Source organism: Oryctolagus cuniculus, chromosome 18, assembly GCF_051225735.1.
Source record: "Oryctolagus cuniculus isolate XC-2025 breed Fujian yellow rabbit chromosome 18, ASM5122573v1, whole genome shotgun sequence".
Classification (NCBI taxonomy): Eukaryota; Metazoa; Chordata; class Mammalia; order Lagomorpha; family Leporidae; genus Oryctolagus; species Oryctolagus cuniculus.
The window spans coordinates 1,571,497-1,596,950 of NC_142884.1; the positions used below are offsets into that span (position 1 = coordinate 1,571,497).

The window sequence follows — 25,454 nt, forward strand, 5'->3', positions numbered from 1 at the left end:
TACTAAACGATTCAGCTTTTATTAATTTATATCTTGCATCTTAAAAAGGAAACAAACAAAAAATAGATGAGGTAGCAGAGCCAGGAGAGTTCCCTGCACAAATGCAGACAGAAGCAGACAGGATTCAGGAAGCTGGATGAGCACAAGGAGGCAGCACCCTCCGGGAGTGGGCCTGGACCCAGGGGTGCCTCAGGATCTGGGCTAGGGGTAGCCGCTCTGACGGCTGGTATCTCAGAAGCCTGGATATCAAGTCTCGGGCTCCCAAAGACATTGTTACAGGAAACTTCACATCCACCTGATAAGGTCAGGAAAGAAAAAGAAAAGTCTGGTTAATTCCTCTGGTTAATGTTGTCCCTGCTCATTGAGTATTTAAGGTATTGTCTGGACCTTTGTAGACAACCTTGTATGTCTGCCCCATATCCTACAGCCCCCCCACCAAGCAGCTTCCCCTTGAATCCTCAAGTATGTGGGCCTCTCACCTTAAGGATGCGTCTGTATGTCTCAGTGTGAGAGACGCTCTCGAAGGGTGGATTTCCCACCAGCAGCTCATAGCAGAGCACCCCGATGCACCACAGGTCCACTTTCTCATCGTACGTTCTCCCCTCAATCATTTCTGGGGGTAAGTAATCCAAAGTGCCACACATCGTCTTTCTCCTAGAGGACGACAGAGATTTCTGGAGCTCTGTGCAGGGTCCCAGGATGAGAAATTCTCCTTCCCGAGCTTCCTGCATGATGGGGAGACTAGGACAACCTGAATAGTCACCTCCCAAGCATGGAGGTTAGGAGACACTAACTTTTAATATGGATCAAGATTCGGAGAAGACAAAGCCTGGTACCCACTAATTCCATATTTTGCAATTATTTGTAAAATTATTTAGTCCATGACACAGAATGGCTTCATGAGAATATTCTCAGTATCAAGAAAGATCTGGAGGCTGGAGCTGTGGTGGCATAGTGGCTAAATCTCCGCCTTCAGCGCGGGCATCCCATATGGGCACTGGTTCGTGTCCCAGCTGCTCCTCTTCCAATCCAGCTCTCTGCTATGGCCTGGGAAAGCAGTGGAAGATGGCCCAAGTTCTTGGGCCCCAGCACCTGCATGGGAGATCCGAAGAAGCTCCTGGCTCCTGGTTTCGGATTGGCCCAGCTCTGGCTATTGCAGCCATAAGGGGAGTGAACAAGCAGATAGAATACCTTTCTCTCTGTCTTTCCCTCTCTGTAACTCTACCTTTCAAATGAATAAATAAAATATATTTTTTTTATTTATTTTTTTGACAGGCAGAGTGGACAGTGAGAGAGAGAGACAAAGAGAAAGGTCTTCCTTTTGCCGTTGGTTCGCCCTCCAATGGCCGCTGTGGCCGGCGCGCTGCAGCTGGCGCACCACGCTGATCCGATGGCAGGAGCCAGGAGCCAGGTGCTTTTCCTGGTCTCCCATGGGGTGCAGGGCCCAAGCACCTGGGCCAGCCTCCACTGCACTCCCTGGCCACAGCAGAGAGCTGGCCTGGAAGAGGGGCAACCGGGACAGAATCCGGTGCCCCAACCGGGACTAGAACCCGGTGTGCCGGCGCCGCAAGGCGGAGGACTAGCCTAGTGAGCCGCAGCGCCGACCTGAATAAATAAAATATTTTTAAAAAATCTAAAAAATAAAGATCTAGCAGTTGTTACTGTGGCACAGTGGGTTAAGCCACCATTTGCAATGTGGGTATTCTATACAGGAGCACCAGTTTGAGTCCTAGTTGTTAAATGTTTTATTCATTCATTTAGACATAGAATTACAGACAAAGAGAAGGACACAGAGAAGTCTTCCATCCGATAGTTCACTCCCCAGATGGCTGCAATGGCCAGAGCTGAGCCATTGCCAGGAGCCAGAGGCTTCTTTTGGGTCCCCCCATAGGTGCAGAGGCCCAAGGACTTGAGCCATCTTCCACTGCTTTCCCAGGCCATAAGTAGAGAGCTGGACTGGAAGAGGAGTAGCCGGGACTCAAATCAGCATCCATATGGGACGCCAGCACTGTAGGCAGAGGCTTAGCCTACATGTGTCTGGGAAAGCAGTGAAAGATGACCCAAGTATTTGCTGTTTCAGGCACTTGGGAGTGAACCAGAGGATAGAAGATATTGCTATGTCTTCCCCTCTGCCAAAGGAAGGAACGAAGGGGGGCAGGGGAGGGGAAGAGATAGAGATCTGGAACAAAATGATGGTACATCAAGAGAACTACATAAATTATGATTTATTCATCAAGAAAAAACACACTCCTGGGAATTATGGGGAAAATGCTCTTCAATATTTTTTCATCTGGGACCTTATTGGTCAAGTTATATATTAATGAAGATCAGCAATAAATGTGCCACATTCTTTATATCTACAAATACATAGTAAACATATGTATTCGGGGAAAAAAGTACTCAAATACATATCTAGGTTTGTATATAGGTTTTGCAAAGTGGAATAAATTCAAATGGATCATTTCCAAGTGGTCCCTACCACCACGTGACCCACCTGAGAGAGAGGGTGTGCACAGACCAGCCAAAGTCGGCAATCTTCACCTCACCCCTGAACCCCAGCAGCAGATTCTCTGGCTTAATGTCCCTGTGAATCACCTTCTTGCCATGGCAGTAGGTCAGCGCATCTGCCAACTCCTCCATTATCTGTGTGAACGAAGAAAAAGCACCCCGGAAGGGAAGCTGGCCACAATTCCCCTTTATGGTAGTATTCATCATGAATGCGAGCGTAGTAGAATCTTTTAATTCTTGGATACCAATGCCAATGCTTCTTTTTGGTCCCCATTATCTCCTTTTAACAGCACCATAGTTACTGTCGGGGAAGGACCTATGCTGAGCCAACTGGATGATGTCACAAAGGACCTGAGTCCTGAGGGAATAATACAGACTCCAGAAGAAGGGTGATTCCAAACAAGCTGACCCAACCACTACCACTGAGATGACCACGGCTATGTTCCTTTTCTGGAGCCCTCTAGAAAGCTCCTCTACCAATTCTAATCTAGTTCTACTCCTTTGTACAGAGAATTTCCTCATAGACATTCATTATGTTTCTTCGCATGACACTGTAAAGATAGATTTTGTTGTTTACAAAGAATCTAAACTCATACATAGTACTTATTAGTATCCTGGATATACACTGGAGATAATTAGAGTATCCAAATAGGAAATGTAGGATAGATGCCATCTATGGGCACTACATTAATTGTGATTGTAACTGTCTTAGCTTAGACTCAAGGAGTATTTTTAGGTGGTAGATGGGAAGTTGATTTCCCACCACATAAACATAAAACCCACTTTTCGGAAATGTTGCCATTTTCTAATGGGATGTTCTTCTTCATGTACTTAGTTCAAATATCAACTTTGCACAGGATAAACTGTGTAAGGAGCCACGGGAAACCCTGTGCAGTGCATGACTTTCTGCTGCATCTGGAAGGAACAGATCAACCATCTGCACAGAGCGCCCCCAGCCTCCACGCTCCCACCTCACCGTGGCTGTCCGCTGCTCATCTAACGTGTGGCATTTCTGCAGCTCTTTGTAGAGCTCACCCCGTGGAGCATATTCCAGAATCAGGTATATCCGACGAGCATCGTGGAAGTAGTTGTACAGGCGCAGGATGTTTGGGTGTCTGAAAACGGGACAGAGGAAGGGTCAGACTTCTCCCTGAGGCCTCACACGTCCCGTTTCCGGAAGTTAGGCGAGCGGTGGATAAACAGCCGGACCTGGGAGCGTGTAAGGGAAGAGCCAGGCACCCACATCTCGACTGGGCTGCCTGGCAAGGAGGAAGCTTTGCATGCTCTAAGTGGGACGAGCTGCAGAGAACACCTGGAAGGTGAGCCAAGGAGCTTATCTGGGGCAGTGCAGGGTGCAGACACCGCAGCAGGCAGCGGAGGCGGGGAGCGGGGGAGCGGGGGTCTCCCGCGGGCAGCCCTCACTGGAGGTGCGCCTGGATTTCGATTTCCCTGCGCAGCTGGTGCTCCATGCCTTCCTTTTCTATCTGGGACTTGAAGAGGACCTTCAGGGCCACGATGAAATGGCTGTCCTTGAGCCGAGCCAGGTACACATTCCCGAATTTCCCCTTGCCAAGCGGACGCCCAATCTCGAAGTCCTCAATCGTGAGGCGCCTCCTGGCACAGGAAGAGAGGCTCGGCTGGGGACAGGCCCCGGGGCTCCCTCCCGCCCCTCCCTCCGCCCCGCGCCCTCGCACGGCGGCGAGCTGGGCGCTCCGACCCGGACACCCAGGTCCCGCCCCCCTCCCTCAGGCAGTCACTCACAGGGGGACGCTCGGCTGCGCGGGGCCTGCGGCCGCGGCGGAGGGAAAAGCAAAGGCAGAGAGAACGAAGTGAGCGCCTTCCTCGGTGCACCCCGCCCCCAACGCCAGCAGCCCGAGCCCCTTCCCCTCGGCCGCCTGGGTTTCCGTCCGTCCCACCTGCGGCCTGAGAACTGCCCGACTGCATAACGGCCTTCGGGGACTCCCGCGGGCGATGCTACCGCCCGAGCCCCTTCGCTGGTGCCGAGCCCACGCGAGCCTGCGGGTCCCGCGGAGCTACTCGCTCCCGGCCGAGCCCGTCCCGCCCACAGCCGCCGCGCCCACACCAAGCCCCTCGGGCATGCCCTGGGCGAACCGGGGAGACCTTTCGTACTGCGCGCCTGCTACGGGGCGGGCACTTCCCGATTCCCATTGGTTAAGATTTTCGAGGCCGCGCGGCCGCTTGCCCAATAGAAAGGAGAGAAACACGAGCTTCCGCTCGGGCGCGAAGGCACTACACCAATGGGCGGGCGCGGGTCGCCCGGCACCCGCCCACGGGGGCCGCCCACGGAAGCGTGGGCGAGGCAGGCGGCGGAAGGGAGGCTAACGCCCGCGTGCGGCGGCGGGCGCGTGAACACGGGGAACGCTAAACCAGTGTAAACCGTAGTTAGTCCGCAAGTAGGGGAAAGTGGAGTTCCCGTTGGTGCACAAAGCTTCCCTGAACCCACTCGTTAGTTGGGTTACTTTTCTGAACTAGCTGACTTCACTTTCCGTAACAAAAACCAAGCGGGGTCCTGCGTTGCGGTCGGGGTTTTGAGATGCCGGCACCGTACAGTGCAGGTTGGAGTCCCGGCTGCTGTGTCCGAGCCAGCTTCCTTCCACGTGTCTGAGGGTGCGTGGATGGCGACTCCTGCGCTTGGGGCCCTGCCACCCACGCGGGAGGCCCGGACGGGGTTCTGGGCTGCTGGCTTGTTGGGCTGTTTGGGGGAGTGAACCAGTGGATAAAGATTCATAGTCTCTCCCTCTGCCTTTAAAATGTATAAAGGAATCAATCAAAAAGCAAACCAAGTTTTCAGGGGTAGGTAGCCAAGATGCCCAGGGAAGTTAGGCAAGTTAGAAGCTGGGAGATGGGGTTTTGCTTCCCTTGGTGTTTGTATGTCACAGAGGTCTTTAGGAAGACATTCTTGAGTTTGAAAGTTGGCAAAGGGCTAGAAAATTTATTTGCAAGGCAGAGCTTCCATCCGCTGGTTCACTCCCCAAATGGCCGCCACAGCCAGAGCTGGGCCATACTGAAGCCAGGAGCCAGGAGCTTCATCTGGGTCTCCTACAGGTGCAGGGGCCCAAGCACTTGCGCCATCCTCCACTGCTCTCCCAGGCACATCGGCAGGGAGCTGGATCGGAAGTGGAGCAGCCAGGACTCGAACCAACACCCATATGGGATGCCAGCACTGCAGGCAGTGGTTCTAGCCACTGTGCCACAACGCCAGTCCCCCTCTCTCACTTTTAACAGGGAGAATTTGTCTCTTTCCTTATGTTTGTCCTTATAGACGCAGTGGAAAGGTTCAGATTCCCAATTGATAAATTACTTAAAATCCAAGGATTTCTGTTGCGGTGTATCTCACAGAAATACAAGCCTAAAATTCCCAGGGTTTGTTCAGTACCTTAAAATGTGATGTGACGAAGGAGTCTCTGGCTTTTTCTCTTCTCCTACACTATTTTCAGAGTATGTGTTGGCTTTAGTGATCTTGTCACAAGATGGCATCAACACTTCTGCACCTCACAATCATACTCAAATATGTCTAAAGGGATGGAAGGTGCAGAGGTTGCCATCTGCTTGTTCACCACCCACTCCAAGATGGCCACAGCGACCAGTGAGGGCTGGGCCAGACCAAAGCCAGGAGCCTGGACCTCCATCAGGGTCACCCACGTGGGTGCAGGGGTCCAGGGACTTGAGCCATCTTCCACTGCTTTCCCAGATGCATTAACAGGGAGCTGGATGGGAAGTGGAGCAGCCAGGACTTGAACTGGTGCCCATATGGGATTCTGGTGTTACAGATGGTGTGTTAACCCATTGTGCCACACCACTGGCTTCAGGGGATATCTTTTAACAGTGTGCATGGGTAACTCAGGGGAGCTTGACTCCCTTTCCCTTTGGTTGGGTGGACTTAGTGACTAGGCAACGAAAGAGCAAAATAGTAACCTGACAGAGGAGAAAGCTGGCAGACAGCATCCTAACCAAGAAATCAAGATTAGCAACATTAGTGATAATTCACAGACATCACAGACCATCTAGGATGATACAATGACTTTTAGTCAGGGCTGATGCTGTAGCATATTGGTTAAAGCCGCTGCCTGCAGCTCTGGCATCCCATATAGGCCCTGGTCTAACTCCCTGCTAATGATGACCCAAGTCCTTGGGCTCCTGGAAGAAGCTCCTGACTCAGTTCCAGCCATTGTGGCCATTTGGGAAGTCTCTCTCCCTCTCTTCCCCACTCTCTGTAACTCTGCCTTTCAAATAAATAAAAAAAAACTTGCCGGGTGCCAGCGCTGTGGCGTAGCAGGTAAAGCCATCTGCAGTGCCAGCATCCCATATGTGTGTTTGGCGAAAGGATATCAGAGTGGCCAAGCATTTTTAAAATATTTATTTATTTGAAAGGCAGAGTAAGAGAGATCTTCTATCTGCTGGTTCACTCCACAAATGGCCACAATGGCTCTCAAGTTTTGTTTTTTTTTTTTTAATATTTATTTATTTATTTGAAGGAGTTACACAAAGAGAAGGAGAGACAGAGAGGGAAGAGAGCGAGGTCTTCTATCTGTTGGTTCACTTACCAATTGGCCACAACAGCCGGAGCTGTGCCGATCCAAAGCTAGGAGCCAAGAGCTTCTTCCGGGTCTCCCACACGGGTGCAGGGGCCCAAGAACTTGGGCCATCTTCTACTGCTTTCCCAGGCCGCAGCAGAGAGCTGGATGGGAAGTGGAGCAGCGGGGACTCAAACTGGCGCCCATATGGGATGTCAGCACTGTAGGCGGCAGCTTTACCTGCTATGCCACAGCACTGGCCCCTGATCCATCGCCTTGCTAATGCATCTGGGAAAGCAAAGAAAGATGGCTCAAGTACTTGGGCCCTTGTCACCCACATGGGAGACCTGGACGGATTCCCTGGCTCCTGGCTTTGATTTGGCCCAGCCCAGGCCCTGGCAGCCATTTGGAAACTGAACCTACAAATAGAAGAGGGCGCTGTTTCTCCCTCTCTGTGTAACTGCCTTTCATATAAATAAACAAATCTCAAAAGAAAAAATGTCTGGATCATGAAAAACAATGACAGAGAAACTCTGAGAAATGGGAGATTAAGATATAGGATGATTAAACACAATGTGCTGTCCTGAATTCTCTTCTGCAACAGAAGACATTAGTGAGGAAGAAATGGTGAGATGCAAATACAGTCTGTAGTTTAGGTAAGACTGTTATATGTAAACCAATATTAATTTCCTTCTTTTCTCTTTTATTTTCTTCAGCATTTATTGGCTTTGAAAATGTGCCATACACTTGTAAGATGTTATATTAACATGATATGAAGAAGGGTGCAGGTTCTTTTTTTTTTTTTTTTTTAAATCAAACCCAGGCACTCTGATATGGCATGTGGGTATTCTAACCAGCATCTTTTTTTGTTTAAGATTTATTTATTTATTTGAAAGAGTTACACACACAGATAGAAAGAGAGGCAGAGAAAGAGAGAGAGAGAGAGGTCTTCCATCTGCTGGTTCACGCCCCAGATGGCTGCAACTGCCAGAGCCGTGCCGATCCGAAGCCAGGAGCCAGGAGCCTCTTCCGGGTCTCCCACGTGGGTTCAGGGCCCCAAGGACTTGGGCCATCTTCCACTGTTTTCCCAGGCCATTAGCAGAGAGCTGGATCAGAGTAGAGCAGCCAGGACTTGAACTGGCGCCCACATGGGATGCCGGCACTGCAGGTGGCAGATTTACCCGCTACGCCACAGCGCCGGCCCCAGGGTGCAGGTTCTATAAGAACCCTTCACACTATCTTTGTCACATTTAAGGAAATCTAAATTGTTAACATAAAAAGTTTAAAGCAAAAAGAGCAGAGGCTTCTAGAATGACAGGCTTGCTCCCCAGCAAAACTGATGAAAATTCAAATATGCAAGCAAATACTTAATGTGTCTGAAGATGGTCCCAAGCATATAGAACGTACTAAATAGTGTTCATTCAAGACAACCTGTGAAAACAGCAGGTCTGCAGTACTTGGCCGAGGCCACCACCCTCCCTCCACCCTACTTTGGTGAAATGGAACTCTTCTCCATAGTGGCACAGGCCTATCCTACCAGGAGAGAGGGTATAAGGCTTTCTCACACTGCCCCAGCCACTCGGTGTTGAGGAACTTCCTGGCAAGTGCTGCCTCAGGAGGGGCCCACCTTCCTCCGCAGTCACCACCTGGGGGACACAAGCGGCACCTCAGGCACCATGCCACTGAGTACACTGGGGCTCATCGTACTTGCCCAGTTCTCCACCCGGGGGAGAAGACTGACTTTGGTCTCCACTGCTGAATGGCGCATTCATTGCCCAAAGCCAGGCTGAGACAAGTGGCCCTGTTTCCTCCTGAGCACCAGAACCCCAGCCCAGAGGTGTTCGCTGAGGGTGGACTAGGTGAACAGGTAGGGTCAGAGCGAATGATCACCACATGCCATGGAAACAAAGAAGCCCCGAATCTTTTGGTTTGGGGTTATACAGTTTATGCTCCAGAGAGTCTTAACTCTTCCCTCAAACCCTGTTAGTGATCTCTGAAGGTGTGCAAGTCAACAACCAGACTCTGGCCAGTAATGAATGGTACTGATGTGGGCTAGGCAGGGAGTCAGTGAACAAAGGAGCTGAGTGGTTTCGGGCAGTTTCTGTCTTATAGCCCTTGTACCCCTCACTCCACCCCCTTACATGGCAGTTCAACACACCACTTTCCCATGATGCATCTGTGCCTCCTCCACGAAAAGATGGCATAACAAACACAGGCGAACTCCATGTGGCAACACTATGAAAACCTTTTCTGAGAACATCACAATTACTGAACCCCGCCCAAACTCCACTCCCATTTCTACATATTCAATTCTGGCACTACCTCTTACCCAGTAAAGGGGACAACTAAAGTAGGCAGAGGCACATTCCTCTCCTCACAGACATTTCTCCTCGCACACACCTCTCCTCAAGGGGCTGCTGGCATTCACATCTGAATGTGTACTCTTTCTCTTCCTCCTTAAATAAATCCTGTTCCCATCCTTGCGCTGCCTTGAATTCTTATCTCACATGGCGGCAAGAACCTGGAATGAAGAGCTGGGGACCCCGAATCCTCACAAAAGCCATAAACTTGAAATTCCTCTGGAATCCGTCACTTTCTACTTTGTCCTATCTCTCTGCAGGAGATGTGTCCACTAAGAGGTATCTGCTCCAATCAGCTCCTGTTTCTCTTCCTGTGGAAGCTGTTGTGTCTCTAGGGAGTCAGAAGCATAAACACAATCTTCATCCCAAACCAGGCCTCTCGTCCTCGACGTGGAGCGCCTTTTGTAGTCACAGGCTTTCTGGGAACACAGACAGGGAACCAGCGGCCTCAACAAAGTGTGGCCCACCAGTTCTACAATGGTGACCAGAGTGATGAGCCTCATTGTAAAATACACACAAAACCCACTCTAGGAATACGTCCTCGAAAAGCCGAGGGAAGACGCTTAGAAAGGTACTGCAAAGAGTAGGGTTGTCAGCACCCATGTAGCTGGTTCAGGATGATGAGATGCAGTTGACGTCAACCATTCCCTCCTCAGAGGCCTCCCCAGTCTCAGCCTAAAGCAGTTCGGTCAATATCATCCTGTTTTATTTTCTGCAGATTATAGGCCATCATTTGAGTTGCATTTTATATATTTAGGTACAATTAGTTAAATTCACAAATTCTGATTCGGTCCCTACCATGTAACAAGCACAGCCCTAAACAATGGGAATATATTCATAGTAACAGTTATGCATTCCTATTTTTGAAGATCTTTGATTTCAATAACTACCAATTCAAAGGCAACAACACCTAAGCAATATAGAAAATTAGCAGGAAAAAATAAGAAAGTTAGAAGGAGGTAGTGTTCATGGAGATAAGAAAAAGTAGAGGGGGAATGAATTAGGGAAAAATGGAATAAAAACACATTTCCAATATTAAGAAGCATGGTTGAGACATGTCTATTAAGATGGTTATATCTGAAGAGTCGGAGAACTCAAGGGGCTTCCATAGCCTTGGAAACTCATAACTGGTGCATAGGGAGATTACTGATGCCATAAACAGGAGTGTCAATTGGTAAAGTCAACAACAGGAGTCACTGTGCACTTACTCCTCATGTAGGATCTCTGTCCTTAACGTGCTGTACACTGAGGCTTAATGCTATAACGAGTACTCAAACAGTATATTTCACTTTGTGTTTCTATGGGGGTGCAAACGACTGAAATCTTTACTTAATGTACACTAAACTGATCTTCTGTAAAAAAAAAAAAAAAGAAAGAAAGAAATTATCAATTCCCAACTTGACTCTCACTGGGATTAAACATGACAATAGGTCTGATCTGATTTCATCATCATTTAAAAAAAATCATCTATTATTTTTCACTTTATGTTTCTGTGTGGGAGCAAACTGTTGAAATACTTACTTAAGGTATACTAAGCTGATCTTCTGTATATTAAGATAATCGAAAATGAATCTTGATGTGAATGGAAGGGGAGAGGGAGTGGGAAAGGGGAGGGTTGTGGGTGGGAGGGACGGTATGGGGGGGGGAAGCCATTGTAACACATGAGTCGTACTTTGGAAATTTATATTCATTAAATAAAAGATAAAAAAAAAAAAGATGGTTATATCTGAGCATGGACTTGAAGGAGTGGTGAAGGGACAGTGTCTCATACAGACAGAACACTTAGGACAAGGGAACAAAAGTGGGAAGACTCTTAAATGTTTGAGGAATTGGAAAAAGGCTGGTGTGACCATAGCAGATTATGAGAAACAAGACGGTATGAGATGAATCAGAGAGACAACTTGTATAGAATTGTAGTCCACAGTAAGGAGGCTGGAATAAGCTGCCTGTTAATTTTAAAATGTAACTGGGATTTGATTTAAAAATAAAGGGTATAAGGTGCACACACAGAAATGACTGTCATGAAGAATGAAATTTATACTCAGAGAGCTCTAGACGTGTGGAAGCACCAAGATGTGCTAGGAGGCAAAGGTACCACAGAGAAAGGCACAGCCCAGAGCCTTCACTGTGTTTTCCTCAGGAAAGTCAGCCGGAGGAAAGGAAAGGTAAACAGTTTAGAATGGGCTAGTGTGAGTAACATCCAAAGGCTTCAGGGTATAGGAACCGTCCTTGGCTGTTTGGTACCTGGCTCTAGTGATTAAGGTGAACGAGTGTCTTCCAGAAGGCACAGCCAGTAGAGGTGGTTAGTTCAAAGGGACCACCTGAGTGGTTAATCATTGGCTAACTCTGGGAGGGGCAGTCAGTCAGCAAGACTTCAAATTCCAGAGCATCAGGAATACAGCCGAGCAGGCAGTTGGTGCAGGGATTAAGATGCCACTTGCGATGCCCACATTTCTATCAGAGTCCATGGCTCTGCTTACAACTCATTTCCTGTTAATGCACTCTGGAAGGCAATAGATGGCTGGCACTGGGTCCCTGACACACAGGAGACCTGGACTGAGTTCTAGGTTACTGCTTGGGCTTGGCCCAGCCTGGCCGATAGGGACATTTGGAGAGTAAACCATGGATGCAAAAAAAATCTGTCAGTCTAACAAACTTAAAATAAAAAAACTTTAAAAGAATTTTATGTTTCTTAAGAAAGAAAATACAGACAATAAGAGTACTTTAAAAAAGTCACACCAGGGGCCAGCATTCTGGCACAGAGGGTAAAGGCATCACTTGCAACACTGGCAACCCATATGGGCACCGGTTCAAGCCCTGGCTACCCCCACTTCTGATCCAGCTTCCTGCTAATGGCCTGGGAAAGCAGCAGAAGATGGCAAGTGCTCAGGCCCCTGAACCCATGTGGGAGACATGGAAGAAGCTCCTGGCTCCAGCCTGGCCTAGCCCCAGTTGTTGTAGCCATCTGGGAAGTGAACCAGCAAATGGAAGACCTCTCTCTCTTTCCTTCTCTTCCCTTCTCTGTGTAACTCAGACTTTCAAATAAATAAATCTTAAAACAAAAAGTCAGAAATTAAAACAAAACTAAAACAAAAAAGGGCTTGTGTGCAAAAGATAGTAAAGTACTCATACCCTGAATTAAATAATGCCCAATAGATGGTTATCTCCAGGATTTGGTTTCAGCTTTTTGAAGATGTTATTCCTCAAGGCAGAGTTAAGAGCAAGAGGGAGAGAGAGAGAGCTTCCACCTGTTAGTGCACTCCCCAAATAGCCCCAACAGCTAGAACTGGGCCAGGCCAAAGCCAGGAGCCTTGAACTCTACCCAGGTCTCCCACATGGATGGCAGGGATCCAAAAGCACTTGGGTCATCTTCTACTGCTTTCCTAGGGCATAGCAGAGAGCTTGATCAGAAGTAGAGCAGCTGGGACTCGAACCAGCACCTATATCGGATGCCGGCACTGTAGGCAGCAGCTTTACCGGCTATGCCACAGTGCCAGCCTGCTGCATTGTGATTTTTTAAAATATTTATTTGAAGAGGAAACAGATCTTCCATCTGCTGGTTCACTCCCCAAATCGACGAAGTACTTGGGCCATCCTGCTTTCTGGGGCACATTAGCAGAGAGCTGGATTGGAAACAGTTTCTGGAACCCAACTGGCACTTCGATATGGGATGCTGGCACTGCAGGTGGCAGCAAAGCCGTACCACAATGCCAGGCTCTAAAGAAATGGGTGATCTGAGGCAAGCAGGCCAAACAAGTTTAGAATTGGCTAGTATGAATAACTTTAGTGATCCCTAGAGTATAGGGACTGCTCTAGTTTCCCAGTTCCTAGTACTGGAGTAAACAAGGAAGGAGGTTTTGTCTAGATATGTGAGAACTTCATAAAGACGACAGTGAAGGGGTAAGGGATCCAGGTCAGTTAGTTTCCATACTAGAGGCAAGCTCACAGGGCCATTTTGTGCTGTCTCCAGGAGTTGGCTTGCTTGGAAGGTACAGTTTCTCCCATTGTGGCAAGGTCCCAGGTATGGAAAGAGAATAAAAACAAATGCTTAATATGTGGATCTTCAAGTGAAAGGGGGTTTGTCATTCAGCAGGTAAGAGCAATGACAAGAAATATACCCAGGTTGAGTACAGCACCCACACCTCAGGACACTGCTTTGAGGAGGACAAGTCGGTTTCCCATGTGCAACCAAGCTGAGACCATACAACTTGTAAGATAAACACCACACCTCTGGTAAAATATTTAAAAATCAGGCTGCACACACACCCAGATACCATATTCCTATAGGTCTCCAGCAGAGGGTACCTTAGCTGGAGCGAACTGCTCTCCAAGTAAAACTCAGACTCATGACAGTGTCAGCAGTAACAAACTCTTAAGTGTCAATTTAGCTGCATATAATGATGCAGGAACTATTATGGACCCCAAAATCTCTCTCCCCAATGAAGCCGGGGCTAGTGTCATGGGCAGCAATAAGACGAAAACCTGTTTGCACTGATCTGACAATTACATCTTTACAGACACAGGCAAACAGTATTTGCCAAATCACACAACTTGAAACTGTATATATTACGTACAAACATACAAACATACGTATTCAGTCATGCATTGCACACCTTCTTGGAAATGTTATCATTAGGCAGTTTTGTAGTTCCAAGTACACCAACACAAACCAAGGCAGCCACAGAGTCACTAGGTAACAATCTTTTTTTTTTTTTTTTTTAATTTTTGACAGGCAGAATGGACAGTGAGAGAGAGAGAGACAGAGAGAAAGGTCTTCCTTTACCGTTGGTTCACCCTCCAACGGCCACTGTGGCCGGCAGACTACGCTGATCCAAAGCCGGGAGCCAGGTGCTTCTCCTGGTCTCACATGCGGGTGCAGGGTCCAAGCACTTGGGTCATCCTCCACTGCACTCCGGGCCACAGCAGAGAGCTAGCCTGGAAGAGGGGCAACCAGGACAGAATCCGGCACCCTGACCAGGACTAGAACCCGGTGTGCCGGTGCCGCACGGCGGAGGATTAGCCTATTGAGCTGCGGCGCCGGCCCAAGGTTAACAATCTTAAGGGACCACCATTGTTGACCGAAATGTCCTCGTGCTGGACACGACTATATGAAGTTTCAATGGTGCATCCAGTGTAGGTTTATAAACACCTCAGGCAGACAAAGCCCATTCTCAGACTTCCTCTGTATTTTGTCATCACTAAATTAAATACTGGCTATGTTGTTTATAAGAAGTTCCCACAGTGACAGGATTTTTTTTATTATAATGGTTATATTTATATAAGCCTTAATATCAAAACTATAACCCTTGTTTAAAGGAAATGAATTGAGTTTAACAGAAGTTCGAATTTACTTGTATTTTAATACAATTTACTTTAGTGAATAAGAGTTAAAACAGCAAGCCAGACTGCTATCCTTCAAGCTTAAAAAAATCCACCCTCGGCTGAGGCGTGGGTCATTAGATTTGGGAAACTTCCTACTGCTCCAAGAGTAGCTTGGTGTGCCCAGGTTTTGTGTGTGAACAATGTGACTTATGTTGAACACCTGCTATCTTCTAAAGGTCTATAGTTTTAATATGTCCTACACAGTGCACCCCCAAAAAACTTTGGCCCAGGAGACATTTCACACAAATTCTAGATGCAGGCTATTGCTCATTCTGTGTGACTCTGCTGACATAGGGCTCTAAAATTGTGCTTGTCTTTTTCTGGACTTCAGCCTATGAGAGTTTTATTTAGTTTGTAGTTCTTTGGTGTGGTACATCATAGATGTTGAGAATTAGAAAATGCTCAGTTTTGTAAATTCTTAGCAAATCACTGAACAGATAAAAAGCATGACTGCAATATGTACTATTTAAAAGCAGCTTACTTCAAATACAATGATATAGATAAAACTTGCTATGGATTGAGGACTTAGCTTCTCATACTCGTGCAGACACTTAAACCACAAAGTCTTGTGTGGTAAAGTTAATGGATCAACACTAATGATTGATGAACTAATTGTGGAGGCCAGAAGCTGGGACTAGTAGAAGTCTTTCAAGTCACTGGGGTGCTGTCCTCAGAAGGTAATTCTTCTATAAGGTTAGCTATTCAACTTAGTTCAGCCTAACCTCTCTGAGGCCTGGCTCACCACGCCACAGCTCCTTCATACCTGCTCTGCCACAGCCAGCCTCCACACAACACCAGAATAACCGAACCTAAAACCATAAGCTGAAATGAAACTTTCCCTTCCCGAGTTCCTCCTTCCTTTCAAGTATCTTAATGAAAATTGACTAACACAAGGTTGAAAATAAAATGAAAAATATAAACCATACAAATATTAACTTTAAAAAAATGCAGGGGCGGGCCAGTGCCGTAGCTCACTTGGTTAATCCTCCGCCTGCGGTACCAGCATCCCATATGGGCGCCGGGTTCTAGTCCCAGTTGCTCTCTTCCAGTACAGCTCTCTGCTGTGGCCTGGGAAGGCAGTGGAGGGTGGTCCAGGTGCTTGGGTCCCTGTACCCACCCGCATGGGAGACCAGGAGGAAGCACCTGGTTCCCGGCTTTGGATCGGTGTAGTTCCAGCTGTAGCGGCCATTTGGGGAGGGTGAACCAACAGAAGACCTTCCTCTCTCTGTAAAAAAAAAAAAAAAAAAAATTGCAGGGGCTGGTGCTGTGGAGTAGCGGGTAAAGTCACTGCCTACAGCACCAGCATCCCATATGGGCACCAGTTTGAGTCCCAGCTGCTCCACTTCCAATCCAGCTCTCTGCTATGGCCTGGGAAAGCAGAAGATGGTTGAAGTCCTTGGGCCCCTGCACCTACACGGCAGATCCAGAAGAAGCTCCTGGCTCTGGATTGGCACAGCCCTGACCATTGCAACCATCTGCAGAATGAACCAGCAGATGGAAGATTCTCTCTCTGCCTCTGCTTCTCTGTAACTCTACCTCTCAAATAAATACATAAATCTTTATTTTAAAAAAAATGCAGTAATGACTGTTAGCTAAGATAAAGCACATTGGAAAGCCAACAAAATTAACAGTGGCAAAATGGTGAAAAAGGACTAAGCAATCATAAATATACATAAACTAAACAAATGTGCTTTGAGTTACATAAAGCAAAAACTGAAAGAATTTAGAGGAATTTTTTTTTTTTTTTTAAAGATTTATTTATTGGGGCTAGCGCTGTGGTGCAGTAGGTTAATCCTCCGCCTGCAGCACCAGCATCCCATATGGGTGCCAGTTCTAGTCCTGGCTGCTCCTCTTCCCATCCAGCTCTCTACTATGGCCTGGGAAAGCAGCAGAAGATGGCCCAAGTCCTTGGGCCCTTGCATGAGAGATCCAGAAGAAGCTCCTGGCTTCAGATCGGCACAGTTCCGGCTGTTGCGGCCATTTGGGGAGTGAACCGATGGAAGAATTTTCTGTCTCTTTCTCTCACTGTCTGTAACTCTACCTCTCAAATAAAAAAAAGACATCTTTAAAAGATTTATTTATTTACTTGAAAGTCAGAGTTACACAGAGAGAGGAGAGGCAGAGAGAGAGAGAGAGGTCTTCCATCTGCTGGTTCACTCCCCAGTTGGCTGCAATGGCTGGAGCTGTGCAGATCCCAAGCCAGGAGCCAGAAGCTTCTTCTGGGTCTCCCACGTGGGTGCAGGGGCCCAAGGAGTTGGGCCATCTTCTACTGCTTTCCTAGGCAATAGCAGAGAGCTGGATCAGAAGTGGAGCAGCTGGGACTTGAACCGACACCCATATGGGATGCTGGCACTGCAGGTGGCAGCTTTACTGGCTACGCTACAGTGCTGGCCCCATAGAGGAATATATTCTATAATTACAGTTCGGGACTTCAACACCCCTCTCTCATCAACAGAAATATTAGACAGATCCTTTCTTGCTGCTTGAGACTCAGTCATGTGAAATATAAGAAAGATCAAAATGTAAATCTAGAAGATGACACAAGAAGCTTCTAATCTGGTTGGGCCTCTGCTTTCTGCACAATCTGGTGATCAACCACCTCGACAAGAGCCACATGGTGGCACAGTAGGCTAAACCTCGACCTGCAGTGCTGGCATCCTGTATGGGCGCCGGTTCGAGGCCTGGCTGCTCCTCTTCTGATTCAGCTCTCTGTTTATGGCCTGGGAAAGCAGCAAAGATGGCCCAAGTCCTTGGGCCCCTACACCTGCATGGGAGACCGGAAGAAACTCTTGGCTCCTGGCTTCAGAATGGCTCAGCTCCAGCTGTTGCAGTCATTTAGGGAGTGAACCAGCAGATGGAAGACTTTGTCTGTCTCCATTTCTTTCTCTCTGTAACTACTTCTAAAATAAATAAAAACGAAAAATCTTCCAAAAAAAAAAAAAAAAAAAAAAAGAGGCACTAATTAAGGTGAGGGTATTATACCTGGCAAGGAGACAGAAAATGAGGGAACATTTGAGGTTAAAGGGCCTGACTGGAAGCAGTGGATGGCCCAAGTCCTTGGGCCCCTGCACCCACATCGGAGACCTGGATGAAGCTCCTGGCTTCGGTCTCATGTAGCCCAAGCCATTGCAGCCATTTGGGGAGTGAACCAGCTGATGGAAGATCCCCCCCCCCCCCCTTTCTTTCTCTGTATCTCTGCCTTTCAAATAAATAAATCTTTAAAAAAAAAAAAAAAAGACTTGAGGTTAACAAGGTATCTGGTGTTGATGTCCAAGAGATTGTATCAAACCTAGAACCCTATAAGGGGCCAGAAGTAGCTGAAGGTTTAAAGAAAGGTAAGTTTAAACAATGCAAACTGTTCTTAGATTGGATATTTGACAACATTCTCAATAAAGTCTTACAATTTTCTCAAAAAATAAAGCCTGGACCAAAAAAAAACAGCAAAGATCTACAACAGCTAAATGATTCCATTAACCAACAGATCTGCAGGCAACTACAGAAACTCCACCCAATGACAGAACACACATTCTTGTTAAATATCCATACAGAACAAGACACCATATGGTAGGTCTTTAAAAAAGAAAGTGTACAAATTTAAAGTCAGGTCAAAAGTGAATCAAATTAGAAATGAATTAACAGATAGGAGATAGTCCATACACCAGGAAGTCACAAATATCTATGTAATTCCAGGGTTGGAGGGGAAGTCTCAAAATGAAGGATTCCAGAACTGAATGAAATATAGGGCCAGTGTTGTAGTGTGGCAGGTAAAGCCACCACCTGAGACGTCAGCATCCCATGTGGGTGCCAGTTCCAGTCCTGGCTGTTCATCTTCCAATCCAGCTCTCTGCTAATGTGCCTGGGAAGGCAGTAGAGAATGGCCCAAGTGCTTGGACCCCTGTACCCACATGAGAGACCCAGAGGAAGCTCTTAGCTCCTGGCTTTGGCCTAGCCCAGCCCTGGTCATTGCAGCCATTTGGGGGAGTGAACCAGCAGATGGAAGATCTAAGTCTTTACAATAAAAAAAAAAATCTTTAAAAAAAGGGAATTTCCTTAAAAAAATAATTGAATATAATTAAAACATTAAAACTTGTTGGACAAAGCTAACAATACTATGAGGGAAACATGGAATTTGGTTTAAGGCCAGCATCACGGTGGTAAAGCTGCAGCCTACAATGCTGGTATCCCCTAAGGGTGCTAGTTCATTCTAGCTGCTCCACTTCCAATCCAGCGTCCTATTAATAGCCTAAGAAAAGCAGCAGAAAATGGCCCAAGGGTTTGGGCCCCTACCACTCACATGGGAGACTTGGATGAAACTCGATTTCGGCCTGTCCCAGCACTAGCTGTAGTCGCCACATAGGGAATGAAGATGGAAGCTCTCTCTCAAACAAACCAACTTTTTTAAAAAAAAACTTTCTTACATTAAAAAGTAAAAAAATGTCTTAAGTAAAAAATCCAAATATCTACCTCAAGAATTAGTAAGAACCACATACAAGTAAAGCAAGCAGAAGAAATACATGTCAGAGCAGAAACCAGTGATACTGATAAAATAATGCTGCCATTGAAAGAATAAAGAAACATTCAAACAATGATTCAAATTACAAAATTTGAGTGAACCAGTGAATAGGAGCTGTCTCTCAAAGTTTTTTGTTTTTTTAAAAAGAGAAACAAAAGAACTAAACTATTCATGAGAACTAAAACTATTTGCAGATGATATTTTTATGTAGAAAATCTAGACTTGCTCAAAAGAGGCTAGAAATAATAACTGAGTTCAGCAAAGTTGCAGGATAGCAAAATATTCAAAATATAATTGTGGGGGCCGGTGCTGTGGCATAGCAGGTGAAGCCGCTGCCCGCAGTGCAGGCATCCCATAAGGGCACCAGTCCCGACTGCTCCTTTTTTTTTTTTTTTTTAGATTTATTTGAAAGTCAGAGATACAGAGAGGAGAGGCAGAGAGAGGTCTTACATCTGCTGGTTCACTCCCCAATTGGCCACAACAGCAGGAGCTGCACCAACCGTAGCCAAGAGCCAGGAGCTTCTTTCAGGTCTCCCACGTGGGTGCAGGGGCCCAAGGACTTGGGCCATCTTCTACTGCTTTCCCAGGCAATAGCAGAGAGCTGGATCAGAAGTGGAGCAGCCAGGACTCAAACCAGCGCCCATATGGGATGCCAGCACTGCAGATGGCGGCTTTACCTGATACACCACAGTGCAAGCCCCTACTCTACTTTGGATCCAGCTCTCTGCTAATGGCTTGAGAAAGCAGTGGAAGATGGCCCAAGTCTTTAGGCCACTGCACCCATGTGGGAGACCCAGAAGAAGCTCCTGGCTTCTGGCTTTGGATCAGCCCAGCTCCGGTCGTTGTGGTCACTTAGGGAATGAACCAGTGGATGTAAGACCTGTCTCTGCCTCTCTGTCACTCTTCCTTTCAAATAAAATAAATCAATCTTTAATATATATATGAGTGTGTGTGTGTAATTGTGTTTCTGTACACTACAAAATATGTAGAAACTCCAAGTTTAAAAAATAAAGGCTATTTATCACCACCCAAAAAAAAACCCACAACACAAAGGCATTTGGTGCAGCAGTTAAGACACCACAGGAGGTGCCTGTGTTGCGTATTGACAGTACTTGACTCTGCTTCCAATCCAGCTTCCTGCTGGCATGCTCCCTAGGAGACAGCAGACGATGGCTCAAGTACTTGGGTATATGCCCTCTATGTGGAAAACCTAGAGGGCTCCTGGTTTTGGCCTGAGGTAGCCCCAGATTGTTATGGACATTTGGAGAGTGAACCAGCAGATGGAAGATCTCTCTCTGCCTTCAAATAAAATGAAAAGTTAAAAAAAAATCTACGCCAAAACAAAAAACCACTAAATGTGAATCCTAAGAAAACCATACAGGATATATATATATATATATATATATATATATATATATATATATATTTTAAACTATATAAAACTGAAGAATGCTTAAATAAATGGAGATATATATTAATAATACCAAAATTCAACAAAGATATAAATTCTCAACAAACTGATCTCAATTTCTTTGAAAATCTGAGAAATTTTTTGCAAGTATAGACTAACTTGAAATTTTATAGGAAATGTTAAAGAGAAATGTCAAATAAGTTCTAACCTAGAAAGCAATTATTTTTACCTAATTTGAAGATTTACCATATAGCTACAGCAATCAAGTACACCAACATATAGGAATCGAGAAATGGTCTGAGTGTCAGGTTTTTAAAAGCAAATGAACGAAGCTTTTTTTTTTTAAATTAAGCCTTAAATAGTCTAAAGTGGTGCTCCAAAAATGTGCCTGTTCAAGTGTGTATTATTATTGCCTTAAATACAAATGTATTTCATGGCTCAAGCCTCCCACTGTCGTAAGAACACAGTAGAATTTACAGACTTGATTTCAAGCGTCAACCTCTTGATCCTGGACAGACATAAGACACAACACTCCTCTCACCTCAAATAAACTGAGAAGACGATGGCAGAGAGTCATAACTTTTGGCAGAGGAGTCTGAGATCTGTGCTTGCACTTTACTTTCTCTACATTTCCTATTTTAAAAACAATTCCTGAGATAAATTGGCACTGTAAACTAAGAAAAAATAGAAGCTAAAAGTTTTCCTATGTGCAAAAACTGTACTGGGTTTCTCTCCAGTATGAATTTTCAGATGGAGAATAAGGCTCTAATTTCTAATATGAATCTTCAAATGGCAGTAATATCCTGCAACTGAAGGTTTTCTCACAGTGAAGACACTTGTGGGGTTTTTCTTTGGTGTGTATTCTCAGATGCTGAGGAAGTTTCCTGTGGCAAAACATTTTTCTCATTTGTCACATTCAAAAAGTCTTTCCCTAAAAGGAGTTCTCGGAGGGTGACTGAGGTGGGTACACTTGTGAAAGGTCTTCCCACGTCTGTCACACTGATAGTGTGCTTCCCCGTGTGCATCTTTTGATGCTGAGTAAGGGATGAGCTGCGACTGAATGCCTTTCCACATTCACTGCACTTATAGGGCTTTTCTCCAGTGTGTATGATGGCGTGGCGAATGAGGTTTGTGCTCCAACAAAAGGATTTCCCACACTCGACGCATTCATAGGGCTTTTCTCCACTGTGAATCCGCTTGTGCCTCGTGAGGCCTGACATGCGAGTGAAGGCCTTCCCACACTCTACACACTCATAGGGCTTCTCTCCAGTGTGGATGCTGAAGTGTCGAATGAGGTCTTTCCGGTTGCTAAAGGCTTTCCCACACTCTTTGCACTCAAAAGGTTTTTCTCCAGTGTGGGCCCTCTTATGCAAGATAAATGTAGAGCAGTGGGTGAAGGCTTTCCCACATTCACTGCACACAAAAGGTTTCTCCCCAGTGTGAATCCGCTGGTGCCTCTTGAGGTACGACCTGTGGTTGAAGGCCTTCCCACACTCCAGGCACTCAAAGGGCTTCTCCCCGGTGTGGATGACATAGTGGTGAATCAGGGCCGCACTCTCCAAGAAGACCTTCCCACACTCACTGCACTCATAGGGCTTTTTCCCAGTATGAGTCTGCTGGTGCCACATGAGGTAGGACCTGTGTTTGAAGACCTGACCACACTCGAAGCACTCATAGGGATTCTCCCCGCTGTGGACAACATAGTGTCGTAGGAAACCTGGCCTATGTCGAAAGACTTGCCCACATTCTGTACACACAAACGATTTCTCTCCCGTGTGTCTCCTATTATGCAACACAAAATTGGAGCGGTGAGTGAAGGCCTTTCCACATTCATTGCACTTGTAAGGTTTCTCTCCACTGTGAATCCGCTGGTGCTGGGTAAGGTATGACTTGCGGTTGAAGGCCTTCCCGCACTCCATGCACTCATAGGGCCTCTCCCCGGTGTGGATCATCTGGTGTTGAAGGAGGTGAGTGCTCTTAATAAAGGTCTTCCCACACTCTGTGCACTCATAGGGCTTCACTCCAGAGTGTATTTTCTCATGTCCAGCAAGGAGGTGTTTCTTGTTAAACACCTTCCCACATTCACTGCATTTATAGGTATTTTCTTCTTCCTGAATCATGGGATGCTTACCTGGTCCATGGGAGCTAGGGTTATGGGCAGTGTCTCCTAGAGAGACTTGCCGCTGTATAATCCTTGAACACATGTCCTCAGCTGGCCCTAAAACATGTCCAGAATTCACTTTCCCAGGAAGCTTTTCCTCTTGGGAGTCTAGCCATTGTCTCAAGTATCCTTCCTGCATTTCTGATGACCTGTCCTGATGCCTGACTTGCACCAGCTGGGAGTCCCCTGAGGCTCCGTCACGCAAGGCTGGCTCACAAGCGGCAGGTTCTGTGTTCTTGAGTCTTCCTTTAGGACCTGAAAAAACGCAGTACGCAAAACAGCCTATCAGTAGTATCAAAATAAAACAAAATCAGCACTTTGGTAAAAACAAGAAAATAAAGTTGAAAGTGGTCCCTCTATATCCATTATGTTTTATCTTTGAGCTCCAGGTTTCTAATTTCTTTCTTTTCTGGTCCTTGAAGCAGAAAACATTGAATGGAGATTCTGGGGAGAGCCTGGTTCAGGGGATGAGGGTCTACTGAATAGCCACCTTCAAAGTTAGACTGAACATGGATGGAGTAATGCCGATGGGTGTTGTCAGTTTTCTCTAAGCAATAATAGCTCGTGTTCCCAAAAGAATGCTGAGAAAGGGCACCTCATGCAGACACATGGAAGACAAGATGTCTGTAAAGGAAAACAGACTTCCCAGAGGGAAGTCTGGGTTTTGTCTGGCCATGAGAAGTATCCCTCAAACACTGGGTGTTTTCAGAATTTTTTTCTTATTTTCTTTCCTTTCTCCCCTCAGACTGTCTTTATCCAGTAGGCCCCAAGGACCACAACTGTTTATATCAATGGGCAACTCATTATAGGCCCCTCCCTACACAGTTTATCCTGAAGAGATGACTGAAGATAAGGTCTGGCCACATAGAAAGACAAACCATGTGATTGAAAGCTGGACCTCCGGAAAGAGAAGTGTGGCTATTTAGCCATTTGGCAACAATTCAAACAAATCTGTTTAGGGAAGGAAACATCAAAAACACTCTGACACCAAAACTGCTGAGATTCCTGGGTTGGCAACACTTCAGGCACATATTTCCACGTCAAGGCCAGGAGGTTAAGAACTCCTGAAGACACGGAGGCTCAGTATTTGGAACCCTGCAGCTCCGCATGGCACATCTCTTCTAATTGGTATCCTTTGTCAGTAATAAACAGGATTGTCAACAACGTATGTTTTACAGTTTTTTTTTTTTTTTTTTGACAGGCAGAGTGGACAGTGAGAGAGAGAGAGAGAGAGAGAAAGGTCTTCCTTTTGCCGTTGGTTCACCGGCGCGCTGCGGCCGGCGCACCGCGCTGATCCGATGGCGGGAGCCAGGAGCCAGGTGCTTTTCCTGGTCTCCCAGGGGGTGCAGGGCCCAAGCACCTGGGCCATCCTCCACTGCACTCCCTGGCCACAGCAGAGGGCTGGCCTGGAAGAGGGGCAACCGGGACAGAATCCAGCGCCCCGACCAGGACTAGAACCTGGTGTGCCGGCGCCGCTAGGCAGAGGATTAGCCTAGTGAGCCGTGGTGCCGGCCTGTTTTACAGAGTTTTTGTGAGTCTTTTTAATTAGCAAACCTGAGGGTGGTTTGCAGAAACCCAAACTTGCAATTGAGTTGTGATTTAGGAACTTCTTCCAGGTTTCCTACATGGGTGGCAGGGGCCCAAGGATTTGGGCTATCTTCTGCTGCTTTCCCAAATGCATTAGCAGAGCTGGATCGGAAGCAGAGCAGTTAGGACCCAAACCCATGTCCATATGGAATGCCAGCGTCACAGGCAACAGCTTTACCTGCTACGCTACAATGCTGGCCCCCTTAGCAGGATAATCTTAAAGCAACAGAAGATATCTGGGTCTCTGAAAAACCAGGTGGCACAGAGCTCACTATGGACAGAAACCACGGTGGGAGCAAACCACTGAGATTTTGATGCTTGCTTCATAAGGCAGGCAGCATTAATTCAGCTGAACTTATTTACGAAGACACAAGATCACACCTCTGTGCTAGGGCCACAAAGCTGGTAATCAGCAAGCCAGACTTCAAACCCACTTAGATGGAACCCTGACACAGATCACAGTTCATAAACCTCCCCTCTCCCAGAAGTGGTGATGATTGTGATGGAGCTAGGAGGACAGGGGAGCCACAGGTCAAAGGCTCCCTGGTTCTGCATCCCCAAAGAGGCTACAAAATACTTCCCAAGTGAGAGGTTGCAGTGACTTACAGGTTTGAGATTACAGCTCCAGCCGGGATGACAGAGGTTGTTTGCAACAACCCTATGGGCAAGAAGGCTGTGTTAACTACAACACCAGTAACACTATCAGGGACCTTAAGAAACTGCAGATCAAACTGGCACTCATGGGAATAAGACTGTTCTTAAGAAATGGTATATGGGAGCTAGTACTGTGGCATAGCCAGTGCTGGCATCTCATATGGGTGCCAGTTCAAGTCCCAGCTGTTCTACTTCCGAACCAGTTCTCTGCTATGGCCTGGGAACACAGTGGAAGATGGCCCAAATGTTTGGGCCCCTGCACCCACGTGGGAGACCCAGAAGAAGCTTCTGGCTCTTGGCTTCGGATCAGCCCAGCTCCAACTGTTGCAGCCATTTGGGGGAG

At 46.8% G+C, this 25,454-nt stretch overlaps 2 protein-coding genes across 13 annotated transcripts in view; both read right to left on the reverse strand.

The window, feature by feature from the left end:
- Positions 1-22,069, reverse strand: AURKC (aurora kinase C). 8 transcript variants are annotated; one of them, XM_089319994.1, is made up of 7 exons: positions 4,630-4,749; positions 4,270-4,294; positions 4,011-4,122; positions 3,480-3,623; positions 2,495-2,643; positions 480-654; positions 1-295 (listed from the first exon to the last, which is right to left on the reverse strand). In XM_089319994.1, the coding sequence occupies exons 5-7, from the start codon at positions 2,638-2,640 to the stop codon at positions 125-127; spliced, it is 492 nt and encodes a 163-aa protein (XP_089176120.1). In that variant the 5' UTR covers positions 2,641-2,643; positions 3,480-3,623; positions 4,011-4,122; positions 4,270-4,294; positions 4,630-4,749; the 3' UTR covers positions 1-124. The 8 variants fall into 8 exon arrangements, with proteins under 8 accessions (XP_089176120.1, XP_069919567.1, XP_089176118.1 ...); XM_070063466.2 differs by having other exon boundaries at positions 3,485-3,623; positions 3,931-4,122; positions 4,630-4,747; XM_089319992.1 differs by having other exon boundaries at positions 3,485-3,623; positions 4,630-4,746.
- Positions 21,479-25,454, reverse strand: part of LOC100343611 (uncharacterized) — an 11,019-nt gene continuing 7,043 nt past the window's right edge. For 4 of the 5 annotated variants that reach the window (XM_089319955.1, XM_017337903.4, XM_089319953.1 and 1 more), the window contains exon 4: positions 21,479-23,125. In XM_089319955.1, the coding sequence (XP_089176081.1) occupies positions 21,531-23,009 (1,479 nt within the window). In that variant the 5' untranslated portion in view covers positions 23,010-23,125 and the 3' untranslated portion in view covers positions 21,479-21,530. Of the gene's footprint in view, positions 23,126-25,063; positions 25,099-25,454 lie in introns of those variants that run through there. The other variant, XM_089319954.1, reaches the window with a different exon arrangement.